Below are 13,894 nucleotides of genomic sequence, written 5' to 3' on the forward strand. Positions count from 1 at the left end.
CTTGTTTTTTTCGGCTTTTTGAACGTGGATTATCGAAAGGCGCTCGTTTTGTGTGATTTGAACAGATTTGTGAGCTAATTTGGCGTGAAAGACTTTTGGGAGCTATCAAGAATCTTCATTATTTTGTGTTCTCATTTTGTTCATTTATTATCATAATGCATGAATTCTGATTAGTAGTTTTAGAATGAAATCTTCAGTTTTATTCTCTATCAGTAGCCGTTCCACAGAAGAAAAAATCTGAATGGAACGCAACCTAAGTTCGAATTACCTTTAGTAGATTAGTTGCTTTTGCTGCACTATTTTAGCAAATCCTCTCGAGCGCGCGAAAATCAAATCGCTTGTCACTCGAAAAAAAACGTGCTCAAACGTCGATGTTGTCTCTCTTCTAGAAACCGGTTGGCGGAGTGGCGGTCCTACCCGTTGTCGGCAAAAAGGACAAGGAGAAGGAAGTTAAGGAAGTCTCGCCCGTCAAGGAGGAAGCCGTCAATGGTGAGTGCAACGTTTTTGGAAAGACTGGTGGGAGAGAGAGCAACGTCTGTCACTTGAGAGAGAAATGTCTCTCTTTTTCTGGTTTGTCTCTCTCACGATTTCAAAGTGAGAGAAAAGTGCAATTTTCTTCGACTACATGTTTGGGTGTACCCTCTTCTAATCGATTCAACCTTTTTAGGAAACAATGGCAACCAGGAAGCACTCAACTCATCTACCGAAGAAGCAACGTCTCCTTCCGGAAAGCGAAAGGTGAGTTTCGAGTTTTTACAATTTTTTCCTCCATCTAGTTTGAGATATTCAGTCCAAAAAGTCGTCTTTGTCAGTCTTTGAAGTATTCCGTAACTTGATCTTTCTAAATTCCTTAGTAGAAATAGTTTCAACTTTTCCTCTACATCTCGATCGTAGCTTGAGATTTGAGTCCCCCCGAATTAGGTGTTCACACGTCCCCTCTCTTTAGATGTTCCTTTCGAACAATAGTTTGTAAGTTTGCCGTAGTATTCTAGATTTTTCATACAAAACCCCTTTTTCGTTTCTTTTTTCGTTTTCTTTATCGTTTGGTAAATTTTTACACAAAACCCCAAAAACGCACCGAAAAAAATCGTAGGGCGGCTTCCTGTCCTTCCCGTCCGGGCGCAGCAAGGACAAGAAGACTCCGGTGGCCGCCGCCACCACCAACGGTGACGGTGGCGCCAAGAAGGACGCGTCGTCCCCAGTGAAGGAACAAACGCAGGCCCAGGGCCAGAAAGAGGGTGGTAAACCCGGCTTCACCAAACCGTACGAGTACTCCGAGAGCGACCCGAACACTAGTCCCAACAAGAAGAACGTCAAAACGCGCGGCTTCCGGTACGACGAAGATCCGTCATCGGGCGCGGGTGGTCAGAACAAGGAGGACGCCCAGCTGAGTCCGAACTCGCAGAGCCGACGCGCGACCGGACTGGCCTTCAACTACGCTCCCGGGGAGGACGCGAACGTGCGCGAATCGGTCGAGAAGCGTAAGGTTCCGGGAACGCCGGAAGCGGCGGTTAAGGCGAGCGAGAAGCTTTCGCCGACGAGTGCCGGTCGTGGGCTGGCCGGGGAGGGGGATGCCGAGAAGGGGGTGAGGACAAGCGCGCGATCGTACTCGCCGAACAAGGGACGCGGGGTTGATGGGGCGCTGTCAGGGGCTGGATCGTTCCGTCCGTTGGACGACGGTGCGGATCCGAACAAGTCGTTCATTGCGGGTGAGCAGCAGGGTGGAATTGTTCCGGTAGTCGCCGGGCCACCGGAGCCGGTCAAGAAGAAGGTCAAGATCATGGTCATTATTTCTCGGTTCGATCCCAAGACGAAGAAGGTTGATACGGCGAACGGAGTTGTGGAGCACTCGACCGGAGTGTTGGACACAAAGAGCGGTCAGATTGAGAGCAAGTACGGAGTTATTGATCGGAAGGCGGGAACCGTTGTGAACTTTAACCAGCGAACCGGCCAGAACGAGACCTTCCAGGGTCAGACGGATCCGAAGACGGGTCAAATTCACATCGTGACTGGTGTGGTTGATCCGAACACTGGCAAGATCGACGACAATCTTGGACAGGCCATTATCGTTGTTCCGGATGATGATTCGATCGTGGAGATCACCACGATCACGAGCAAGGTTGATCCTGCTACCGGAAAGATCGACACGACTAATGGGGAGGTTGAGCGAACGCGTGGTATTTTGAACAGCAAGACCGGATTTATTGCGACCAAGTATGGTGAGATCAACCCGAAGACAGGGGAGTTGAGAGCTGTAGATCCCAAGACTGGCAAGATCGTTGTTAGGACGATCACGGTTGACAAGGATAACGGACAGGTTACGATCGTTGGAGTTACCGATCCGAAAACCAACAAGGTTGACAATGGTCAAGGTCACTTGATCGCGATCGGTAACCAAGTTGATCCTGTTGTTGAGGTTACCTCGGTATTGGGTAAGCTGGATAAGAAGGGTATCGTTGACCCGAAGACGATCACGTACGATAAGAGCACCGGTCAGTTGGATACCAAGGACGGTAAGATCAACACCAAGTACGGACAGTTTGATTTGGTGAAGTCGACGCTGACTTCGGTTGACCCGAAGACGGGCAAAACTGAGACGAAGGAAGTGAAGATCGACCCGGTGACGGGTCAGGTCGTGTTGAAGAATCAGGTCAATCCGAAGACGGGTAAGCTGGATAAGGACTATGGAAGAATTGTTTCGATTAGAATTGTTCACAACCGTATTGACCCGGCTAGTGGAAAGCATGTTTCCAGCGTTGAAGATAAGGACATTAAGGTCGATCCGAAGACCAACCAGATTTGGGTTCCCGAGGGTAAGGATAAGAGCACTGGCGAAACGATCTATAGCTCGAGTCAGGTGGATCCGAAGACCGGCTACGTGATCACCATTTACGGTTATCTGAACCCCAAGACAAATGAGATTGAGAAGCAAACTAAGCTGGATCCTAACTTGACCAAGGTTGATCCTACAACCGGACAGATCTACGCCGCTACCGGACAGGTTGACGAAGCTACTGGCGAGCCACTGTTTGCCGCTTCTCAAGTCAACGCTGAAACTGGCGAAATCTACACCAAGATCGGCAAGGTAGATCCCAAATCGGGCAAGTTGGTGATCATCAAGATCTTCATCCTGACCAAGAAGGACGAGCGAGGAAAACCGGAGGAGGTCGATGTGAACGGAGTTGACTTTGACCCGATCACAGGAAAGATCAACAATATCGCAACCAAGACGGTGTACGTGTACAAGATGCGCGATCCGATCACCGGAGAAACCTACGCGGTTGATCCTAACGACCCCAGCATCGCTGGCGCACGAACGACTGTCACGCAAACGATGACTCTCAGCGGAGAAATTGACCCCGCGACCGGTCGCATCAAGTCCGAGTGGGGCCACATCGACCCGAACACCGGAGACATCGACCCGGCCACCGCCATCCGCGATCCCGTCACCGGCAAGCTGATCCTCAACTACGCCGACATCGAACCGAGCCACTTTGGCAAGAACGTCACCGTCACCAAGGAAACGGTCCCCATCACGCGGGAACAGTTCTACGAAGGCATCAAACACCTCGGCGGCAAGAAGGCCGTCCGGCGGGACTCGGAAAGCTCCGACGATGACATGGCCGAGTACGGCAGCGAAAGTATCAAGGAGATGAGCTCGGGAACGCCCCGGAATGCCGCGGCCGCAGCGGGTGGCAAGTACGGCGGAACGCCAACCGTGGTGAAAACGACAACGAAACAGGTTATCACGAAGAACGAAGACGGCGTCACGCACAACGTCGAGGAGGAGGTGCAGAATCTGGGCACGGGACAGATCGTGTACTCCACGCAGGAGCACAAGGTAAGGGCTGCGGGGCGTTGAGGGGCTAGTTTTTGCTACCCGTTTGAAATTTTTGCGCATTTTTTATACGAAATTGTTTCGCTTTTCTTTTTGCCTGCATGCATTTTGTTTTGAGTTGATGAAAAACGTGCTCTCTCAAGCGAAATCATGCAACGCGCGCGCGTAAATAAGTAATCTCCCATCGAAAAACCTCTTTCACTAACCACACTCACTAAACAACACAACACCCAACGAACCTAGGCGGACGCCCCGAGCGATAGTCACGGTAAATTCCTTACGGCGACGGCGGTGACCACGCGGACGGCCACAACGCACGAAGATCTGGGCACGAACGCCAAGACGCAACAGCTGGAGGAGAAGACGGTCGCGACCACGACGACGCAGCACGGCGAACGCCAGGAACAGCGGGTCATTACGCAGGAGGTCAAAACGACCGCGACCGTCACCAGTGGAGATCAGGTAGGGACGTCGAAGCGAGAGAGAGACTCTTGAGTTAACCGTTGAGTTAATTTTTTTAAATTAATTTTCCTTTTAATTTTGTGCATGCTTGCATCATTTGCTCCCGATTGGCCAAATGTCACCCCCACACACCTTCCTGCTTGTCTCGTTGTCGTTGTTGTTGTTGTGTAACTTGCGTTAGTATGCTCGCCGCGAAAGCATTTCATCGACGAGTTCCGGCGATTCCGGAACGCCCATCGATGGACCGTACGGCGAGGAGGATGACTCGACGGTCATCTACAACAAGAGCTACACGGTTGGTATTTCGAAGAGAGCGTTTGTCGTTTGAGCATGCTGTACAGTCAGCCGAATCGTTTTTTGAGAGTTGTAAATAATCTTCGCCGAACTCACTGTTGAATTTGTCCCCAACAGGGTGTGGACGACGTTGCGGGCGCCTCAAAGATCCCAACCGGACCGAACGTGGAGCACCACCGAGTTCTGCTGGACGACAGCCAGAGTGGCGTCACGGCCGAAGGCGAAATCGTGTCCTCCCAGACGGTCTCCAGCAAGACGCGAACGGTGGAAACCATTACCGTAAGATCGAATTCCCACCTCAACAAGATCTCAATCTAATCATTCCCAAACTTTTTAGTACAAAACGGAACGCGACGGCGTGGTGGAAACGCGGGTTGAACAGAAGATCACCATCCAATCGGACGGCGATCCCATCGACCACGACAAGGCCCTGGCCGAGGCCATTCAGGTGAGTGCCCCTTTTTCCCCTTATTCAATTTAAACGGCTAAGCGATATTTTCGAACTCGACGTTTTTCTTCCGTTTCAAAATTTCGAAACAAAAAAAATGTGAATAGCTTCTCGAAAGCGTGTTTTAAAATCATCGTCCCCACCCCTTTGTTGCCCACGACAGGCCTCGAGACGGTTCCGCACGGATCCGGAGGAGCGAATGCGCCAGCTTAGCAATGCCATGTTCGAGCGGAAGTATAACTTTCCCAAGTTTTGAGAGCAGGTGTCGTTTCCTTGAAGCGAGCGATTTTGAGGTTTGAAATGTTGAGCGACTCTTGTTTAAGGAGTTTTTGGCTGAGTTTGGCTAAATTTTACCATGCTTTTGGCTTGTACTTTTCTTCGATTTAGAGTTGAGTTGAGTTGTTTGATAGTTTTGCGAGTCATACATCTAAGTTTTAAAACTCACCTAATAACATTTATTCTAGCCATAACATGTTCCTTAAAAATTACATATTTTCACGTTACACGCAAAAATATCATTTTGAAAAAGTACATGAAATTGAGATCCACAAATAACCATATCAGTTTCATGATACGTTATCATTCCCAATTTCCCGTCCTCATTTTTCATAAAACACTAAAGATCATGGAATTAATTAAATTAAATTTAGGTGAATTGCACACAATGAAAAGTTCTCCATATAATAACCATATATTTAGACCTTTTTCAAAGGTTTTGAAGGTTGTATAAATGCTTCGCAAGCGCCGATCAGCTGTCACATTTCGTAAACATTGTTTTTAAACTAACGAAAACCAAGAAATTAAGTGGTTCTTAAAGCAGAAATTTATCAAAAAGACATTACTGATTGATATTTTTTAGGAAATTAGAGGAAAAAAATCGTGTTTCAAGTCCTCTCATTTTTGTGAGTACAGAAAGTTCACTGGCGGAAAAAATCAAATTTTTAGATAATTCCACTGGTGTGACACAGATATTTTTCTACTTTCCCTCAAGCTCTTTTCGGTTGTGAGCAAAAATGCGAGAAAATCTCTTCTAATGTTTCATGAGAGCAGATTGACACCCTCCGCGAGAGCGACTATTCTCTCCGAAAAGAGACAGCTGTAAGTCTGTCTGTTAGTAAAAGAGAGAGAAGTGTTCTCAGAGAGAGTGTCGCAAATCGGGAGTCTAAAGAGAATGATAAAAACTCTCTCCTGAAACAAACAATGGAGTAAAGTGAATCTCAATATCCAGATTGAATCAATCATGACGTGAGGCATGATAAGACCATTGCAATTTTTCTGTTTTTTGTGTTCCCCCTTGAAAATTTTCCTGAAAAATAATAATAATAATAATAAAACAAACAAAAAATGTCAAGCATTTTACAAATTTATGATTTTGGGACCACAGATCGGTTAAACACGTTGAAATAGAAGAAAAAAACATTTTCATATTTTGTTTATATTTGCAAATTTGTGATTTGAGTTTTTTTTTTTTTGTTGGCACAAGTTTTTTTCAATTGAAATTAAAATTTCAGTTGCAATTTCTGTTTTGTGTGTTGTCAGAGAAATTTTGAAGGAGGAGGAAAATTTAAAATTAAAATTGGCAATAGCAATTTAAAAAAAAACAGCTAAATCAAAATTGTTAAAAAAATTAAGGCAACATACTTTTATTTGAGAAAAAAATAATTTGGTCGACATTTTCGCAATTTTTTTATATAAGTAGGTAAATAGTGTATAGATTTTTTTTCAATTTTCAAAATAATATTTTAATTTTGCATGATTGAATTAAAAAAAAAGTTTAAGCATTTTTAAATGTTAAAATTTCAGAGCCTTTGAAATTTATTTTATTTGATTTTTTTTTTTAATTTGGCTTTTTCGTATTATGAATTTCAAAATTTGAAATTTTTGATTTTTTTAAGTCATTATTCTGATTTTCGAATGATTTCGTTTAAAAAATTTGAAATATCATAATTTCATAATCTCGAAATTTGAAATTTCTAAATGATTGTTTTTTTTCTATTTTTAATTCAAGAATTTTTAATTTTGAAATTTTAGAGTTTTCTTGACATGAATTTAAAAAATATTCCTTTTAAATATGGTGCAACATTTTTCGATTTCGTGTGAATTGGCAGAGAGCCATATTTCAAGTCAAAATTTTAAAAAAATAATATCCTGAAAAATCTGAAATTTCAAAATTACAAAATTCTTGAATTACAAAATTTAGAAAATTTAAAATTCCGAGATATTGAAATTCTAAAATTTTAAAATGCAATCGTTCGGAAATCAGAATATTATACAGTAGTTGTTCGGTAACTGGGCTGAGAATGTAGCCCAGTCATCGAATGCTGTTCGCTAACTGGGCTGAACGAAAAATAACGAGGGGACTACCGATGCATAATATTTATTTGATGAAATATAAAAATAAAAGTTACTCAAATTTGTTTACAATGATTACTTTTCATATTTCTTTAATTGTGACTTGAAACTACATAAAAGTTTGAAAAAAGTTTTTTTATTTGTTGACCATGATTTTTGCATCCATTAACCTCTCGGTGATTTCGGTTTGTTTTGGTTTTTTGACGTTTGTCTGCTTTTTAACTGGGCTACGGCCCAGTTATCGAGCGCCCAGTTAAACAACGCCCAGTTACCGAACAACTTCTGTAATACAAAAAAATAAATCCACAAATTAAAAAAAAAATAATTTTGAAAGTTTAAAATTCGAATTCGTAATCAGGGCCTTAAGAACAAAGCTTCACTCGAATCGAAGAGGATGCAGGACTGTGTGAGTTTGCGGATAATTACCAATACTAAATTGTTGAACTTAGAAATTTTAAACTTTCTTTTTTTTTAATTTTAGAAATTTTGATTTTTCATCATTTGAAAACAAGGATGATTTTTCATTATATCCATTGTCCACTTTACCCTAATCGAAGCAATTCGTGAGAAGTTAAACTCTCCGAATCAAGATAGTAGTTTCAACTCCGGTTTGTTACACTTGAAGATTGGCATGATTGGCTCTGAAAAAGTCATGCACACTTTCCACGAGAATATTACCGATTGGTGATTTCTCACGGAGCTCTCAAGAGCTGGTTTTGAGTTCTTGCAAATATTCGTAATAAAAATTCATTTCATTTCTAGTTTGATTCATACTAGATTTCAATAAATCCTAAATATTCAATAGAAGAGCTAAATTTCCACATTTTTTGAGAGTTCATTACTTCACGGATATATTCCCACTAGGACGAGAAGCTATACCATTTCCAATCGTTTCCATTATTTTAGCTTAAAGTTTTTATAGTTGCTTTAGTTTTTTCATCAAACGCAAACATTTTGCAAAAATTCTAATCGATTACAACACATTTTAGGAAGCAACCGCCATGAATCCCGACATGACCGTGGAGAAGATCGAAATCCAGCAGCAAACACAGTAAGGCGTCTCTTCTCCTCTCGCATTGAGGCGAGGAAGTGACAGCAAGCGAGCATGCTTCTCTCACGCTGCGTGTTTATCTGTGTACGTATGTGTGTGTGCGCGCGCGCTTATATCAGCTGAAAATGAGCAAACATGATGGTTTCCACTCACAACAATAGAATGAGAGAAATATCACATCGCGCAGTGCAAAATCGTCATCATCACAGTATCTTTTAGGTTGCGAATTATGTTTTTTTGTTCTCTTTGTAAGAATTGGTAAGAGTTGAACAGTTGGACGCAAAATTCAGTCACATTACCGTTTAAGATTTATGAGGACAGTTGATAGTTTAAGCATTTTCTAATTTTATTACAAAATATAACAAGATAACAAAAAAAACAACAAACATACAAACAAAGGGACAAATATTGAGAGCAACACTGATGAAAAGGATAACAATCAAATCGCTTTAGGTCTGAATGTGTTGTTTGCTGTGCATAATGATTAAAACGCAAGAAAATTACAAGTTGTTGAACAATATTTAACAATATTTACACGCAAAAGGAGGTGAGATGCAGGAGAAGAGCTTTTATTGATTGATGAGATAAAGAAAAGAAGAAAACCTATTTAAACGTGAGCGAAGTCGAATATGGGTCATTCCATCTCAACTGTGCACGAAAAAGTGCAAATTTGAAAATTACCCTCTCCGATCCTGCTCAAATTTGGCAGGGCTGTTGATACTATCAAAACATTCAAAAATCCCAAATTTCATCCAAATCGGACCACCCCCTCCATTTTTGTACCTCCCCAAAAAATCGACTTTTTGGCGATTTTTGAGCAAACCTCCTAGTTTCAAACGACGTTAACTCAGGAACGATAAATCTTAGAGGGTCGGTCTTAGACTCAATTTTGAAGGAAATTGGACGTAGAATCCATTTCCGTGATCAAAATGTTGATTAATTTATTTCTTCTACCTGTATTGCGCAATTGAAAACTTTAAACGGCCGTATCTCAAAACACCCCAACTTATTTTTTTTATTTGACCTCACCATCGTGTTCCCCGGCCAATTTTACATAAGAATCACTTATCGACAAAAATGAATATGTTTCGTTCCAGAGATATCGAATTTCAAAGTTTTGTGTTTTAGAGATTACCTACATCAGCTACATTCGCCGCATCTGCTAGAAGCACACAGGCGGGCTGATCAATAACTGCTACCTGGTGTTCTGGGAGATGATTAATTTAATTTATATTTTTATAATTTTACGCAAATATTTATTCAAATAGCTAATAGGGGAAATTCTCGTATGTTTGGCAGGTGAAGTCCTCGCTCCTAGTTTCGTCCAATTTGCTCATTTTCACTATTTAAACAACAAATTTTGCAAAACTTTTGATAGAAACTTGCTTGTTCACTTCTTATTGAGCTATTTATCAGTTGAAAACGCTTTTAATCAGCTGTAATTGAATGCCAAAGCGCTGATATGCAACATTAGAGGAACGCTGGAATTAGATGCTGTTCCCCTACCTTGATCAATCTATTTTTGTGAAAGGAATATTTATTGGGTTATTCTGAATGCACCGTTTTTTTACGTGTTGCTAACCGTTTTAGAGGACCTCCGAGGCCATGACTAGGGCCTTTATTATGGGCGGTAGCAAAATAGTGAGGACAGCAGCCGTATTGTGTTCCAAGAATCCAAGAATGACAGAAGAAGAAAAAACACTGTTGTTCGGACGGTGTCTATAGCATCGCAACTAAAATTGGGGGATTAGCCGCTTTGCAGCAGATCAAACTTTGTGATTTTCGTACATTTTTCAGTTTTATACCTTCCAGAAATCCTTTATTACTCCTTGTGATCGTCCTTCACTAGAGTACAACGTATCAACAAATTTTATTCATTTTAATTCATATGTTTTACTCAATAATGTATCGTGCACTTATTGTTCAGTGTTACTAACAAGATTAATTGCATTTTCCTGCTCGCTCCGTCGGAATCCAATGCTGCCCTTTACTGTGTGTCGTTATTGCTCTGCCCTGTGGGTTAGCACAGAAATTCATTTGATTCATTTTTTGAGCAGATAAACATTCGTGATTAAAATCCAGTTTCCTACAGTGTTATACAGTTAATTTTTGCCCAAGGCTTCATCCATAAAGTACGTCACGCTAAAATCAGCTAAAATTTACCCCCTCTCCCCCCCCTTTGTCACACTTTTCCTATACTTATAACATGCAATGTCACGCTTGCTCAGACCCCCCGTCCCCCCTTATAGCGTGACATACTTTATGGATGACGCCCAATTTGATAAAGATTATTTATGATGAAATATTATTTCAATAAATGAACAGGTAGCAGTTATTTATCAGCCCGCCTGTGTGCTTCTAGCAGATGCGGCGAATGGAGCTGATGTAGGTAATCTCGAAAACACAAAACTTTAAAATTCGATATCTCTGGAACGAAACATATTCATTTTTGTCGATAAGTGATTCTTATGTAAAATTGGCCGGGGAACACGATGGTGAGGTCAAATAAAAAAAATAAGTTGGGGTGTTTTGAGATACGGCCGTTTAAAGTTTTCAATTGCGCAATACAGGTAGAAAAAATAAATTAATCAACATTTTGATCACGGAAATGGATTCTACGTCCAATTTCCTTCAAAATTGAGTCTAAGACCGACCCTCTAAGATTTATCGTTCCTGAGTTATCGTCGTTTGAAACTAGGAGGTTTGCTCAAAAATCGCCAAAAAGTCGATTTTTTGGGGAGGTACAAAAATGGAGGGGGTGGTCCGATTTGGATGAAATTTGGGATTTTTGAATGTTTTGATAGTATCAACAGCCCTGCCAAATTTGAGCAGGATCGGAGAGGGTAATTTTCAAATGCTGTTCCGCTTCAGATGGAATGACCCATATTTGCTTTCAATGTTCCATGTTTGCGCAATCCGAGAGCAGCCGGAATCGTATATTATATTACACAAACAAAAAGTCTATAAACTATCTTTTCATAATGAGGGAAAACTAAAAAATATTGAACAAGAAATTTACAGTATCAAAGCGACGCTGAAAGAGAGAACCAAATGAATTTTTTTGTGCTCCTATCTGTAGACAAAACTTTGCAAAACTATACTCTTATACAACAAAAATCGTAGAACTTTTTCCCTTTCTCGTACCTACTCGTATATAACAATAAGCAGTTTTTCCTACTCGCAAATTGCGCCCGAAACATCAACAAAAAAATAGCAAAATTTTTAGCCGAACATATTTAATCAACATACAACCATCGTGTTCATTGAATGGATTTTCAGCATCAAATCAAACTTTACAACAAAAAAAGACCGAATCCACCAAAAAGGTACCAGAGAGAAAAGAGTCAAGTTTGCTACAGAATCGTATTGAAAATGCACACTGAAAAAAGGAAAGCAAAGTTGTTGCCTTATTTTTCGCCAAAATTCTCTCTTTCTTCAACTCGTTTGAAAAAAAACTCTATCTTAGCTGTACTTTTTTCATGAAAAAAAAAAATCTTGCAATATGTTGATTTATCTGTAGTTTTGTCGTCTGTGTACTTCTATTTATTTCCTAATTTTAATTAACATTCCGATACGAAACATAAAAAAGAAGAAGTTATTCGCCCGTTTTTCAAACGGTGTAAATCGTACTAAATCTAACTTATTTCACCCCCTTTCTTTACTTATGCTTTTTTGTTGTTTTCTTCTTTTTCGTCCTAGAGATAAAAGTAGTAAAACTGCATAATTTCATTTAAAAGAAAGATTCGCTTCAACACTTTTTGTACTTTTTGTGTGAATGGGCTTATACAGCTTAAAATGACATCGCGAAATAAATAAGTAAGGAAATACGTTTCCGAATTTGTTTAATTGTTTTTATTGCCAAGTCCCCACGTAGTTGTGACGTCGCGTGTAATTTTCAGTGCAACAATTTAAACTGATTTTTAGGCGTAGATTTGTAAGCAAACCTCCTCCTCATTATTTTCTGTAAACCCCTAATTATTATTTTTGTTTTAAGAGAGATTTATTTATCGCAGCATAAGAAGAAAAAAAATATTCAAAAAACAACAAGTACTAGTTATTTAGAAACGCCTTTTCAAGTGTGAAGCAGAAAACAAATGCGAACGAACGTGGAAAAGCGAGCAAAAAACGCGTGCGCGCTTTCGCGATTAATCAAACAGCAAAATTTATAAGTGTACGCGACCGGCAGATGAAAGCAGAAATAAAAAAATAAAGAGGAAATAAAGTGATTAAGTCTCTAGCTTATGTGACAAAAAATAATTCGACAAGAAAAAAAACTTATTTATGCCGAAAACTTTTGCCCTAAAACATTCTTCATAATATCACCAACCTTAAAACATAAAATCTTCGATTTAAAATTTAAGTTCGTTTGATTAAAGTCAATGAATTTTAAATAGTTTGAAAAATCTCTGATTGTCGATTTTCGCTCTATCAATATTTCTCCATCTTGTCTTTTCAAATTGAAAACTTACTCCTTACCTTTTCTTGAAATCCTCTCTAGCTCGATGCCTTTCCACCTCGATATTCTCTTGGATTTCTTTCTTTCAAAATTTTAACAAAAGATTGAAAAGTTAAAAAAAAGCGTTACACAATGCATTATGAATTGTTTACAACCGATTTTACAAGATTTTTCAATGAAAAATTCAAAATTCATTTAATTCTCATATATAAAGTACAAGGCAAAGGATGTAGTCATGCATCACTTCCATCTAAAGTTAAATTTGTGGTTAAAAAAAAACAAAAATTTGTTTTCCTCTTAGAAAAAAATATTGAGCAATTCCATGACAAATAGGGAATCGGTTGTACTGGACTCTCTCCGATTTCAATGGAACTTTGTAGACATGTTATCCTACGCTTATATAAGCTATTTTTGTGTATATGGAGCCAGTTTCACTCGATAAAGACATGTGAGAAGGACGTTAGTGTTTTAAATATTTTTGTTTTTCGTAATTTAAATATTTCTGTATCTCAAAGCCGTTGCATCGTATCAAAAAGTGGTCAAAGACAAACTTGTAGGAAATTTGACGGACTTTCTGAAAAAAATACACTGAAAGAAAAAAACACGCCACTTCTATGAGATTTTTAAGTTTAAAAGTCAAATTTAAAGGTGAGCCCACGATTTTTTTCGTTCAAATTTTTTGTGAGAATAGCCTAAGATGTTACAAAAAGACGCATGAAAAATGCAGGATGGAGCCACTCACCTAAAAAAATACAAAAATAATTTATTTCAACTGTTTTTTTAAGTGCTCAAAACGTCAAAATTTTCAAAAACCGAATACGGGAATCGATTCTCCAGACAATTTTACATAAAAGTCTCCTTATTGATCACTGTCCTAAGTCCATTCCTTGTGAAGTTACAGCGGTTTTAAAAATAAAAATGTTGAAAAATATGTTTTTTTGATGGTTTTTGACAATTTTTATATGACAGACTTGATTTTTCAGTCTCGTAAAT

At 39.8% G+C, this 13,894-nt stretch overlaps 1 protein-coding gene across 6 annotated transcripts in view; it reads left to right on the top strand.

The window, feature by feature from the left end:
* LOC6037463 (protein 4.1 homolog) overlaps positions 1-8,940 on the top strand; it is an 81,761-nt gene extending 72,821 nt beyond the window's left edge. For 3 of the 6 annotated variants that reach the window (XM_038258375.1, XM_038258378.1, XM_038258376.1), the window contains 9 exons: positions 390-489; positions 668-738; positions 1,094-3,841; positions 4,082-4,300; positions 4,482-4,595; positions 4,712-4,873; positions 4,932-5,042; positions 5,206-5,335; positions 8,384-8,940. In XM_038258375.1, coding sequence (XP_038114303.1) covers positions 390-489; positions 668-738; positions 1,094-3,841; positions 4,082-4,300; positions 4,482-4,595; positions 4,712-4,873; positions 4,932-5,042; positions 5,206-5,298 — 3,618 coding nt within the window. In that variant the 3' untranslated portion in view covers positions 5,299-5,335; positions 8,384-8,940. The remainder of the gene's footprint in view (positions 1-389; positions 490-667; positions 739-1,093; positions 3,842-4,081; positions 4,301-4,481; positions 4,596-4,711; positions 4,874-4,931; positions 5,043-5,205; positions 5,336-8,383) is intronic. The other 3 variants (XM_038258377.1, XM_038258379.1, XM_038258380.1) reach the window with 2 other exon arrangements.
* The last annotated feature ends 4,954 nt before the right edge of the window (positions 8,941-13,894 follow it).

Source organism: Culex quinquefasciatus, chromosome 2 (genome assembly GCF_015732765.1).
Source record: "Culex quinquefasciatus strain JHB chromosome 2, VPISU_Cqui_1.0_pri_paternal, whole genome shotgun sequence".
NCBI classification, from domain to species: Eukaryota; Metazoa; Arthropoda; class Insecta; order Diptera; family Culicidae; genus Culex; species Culex quinquefasciatus.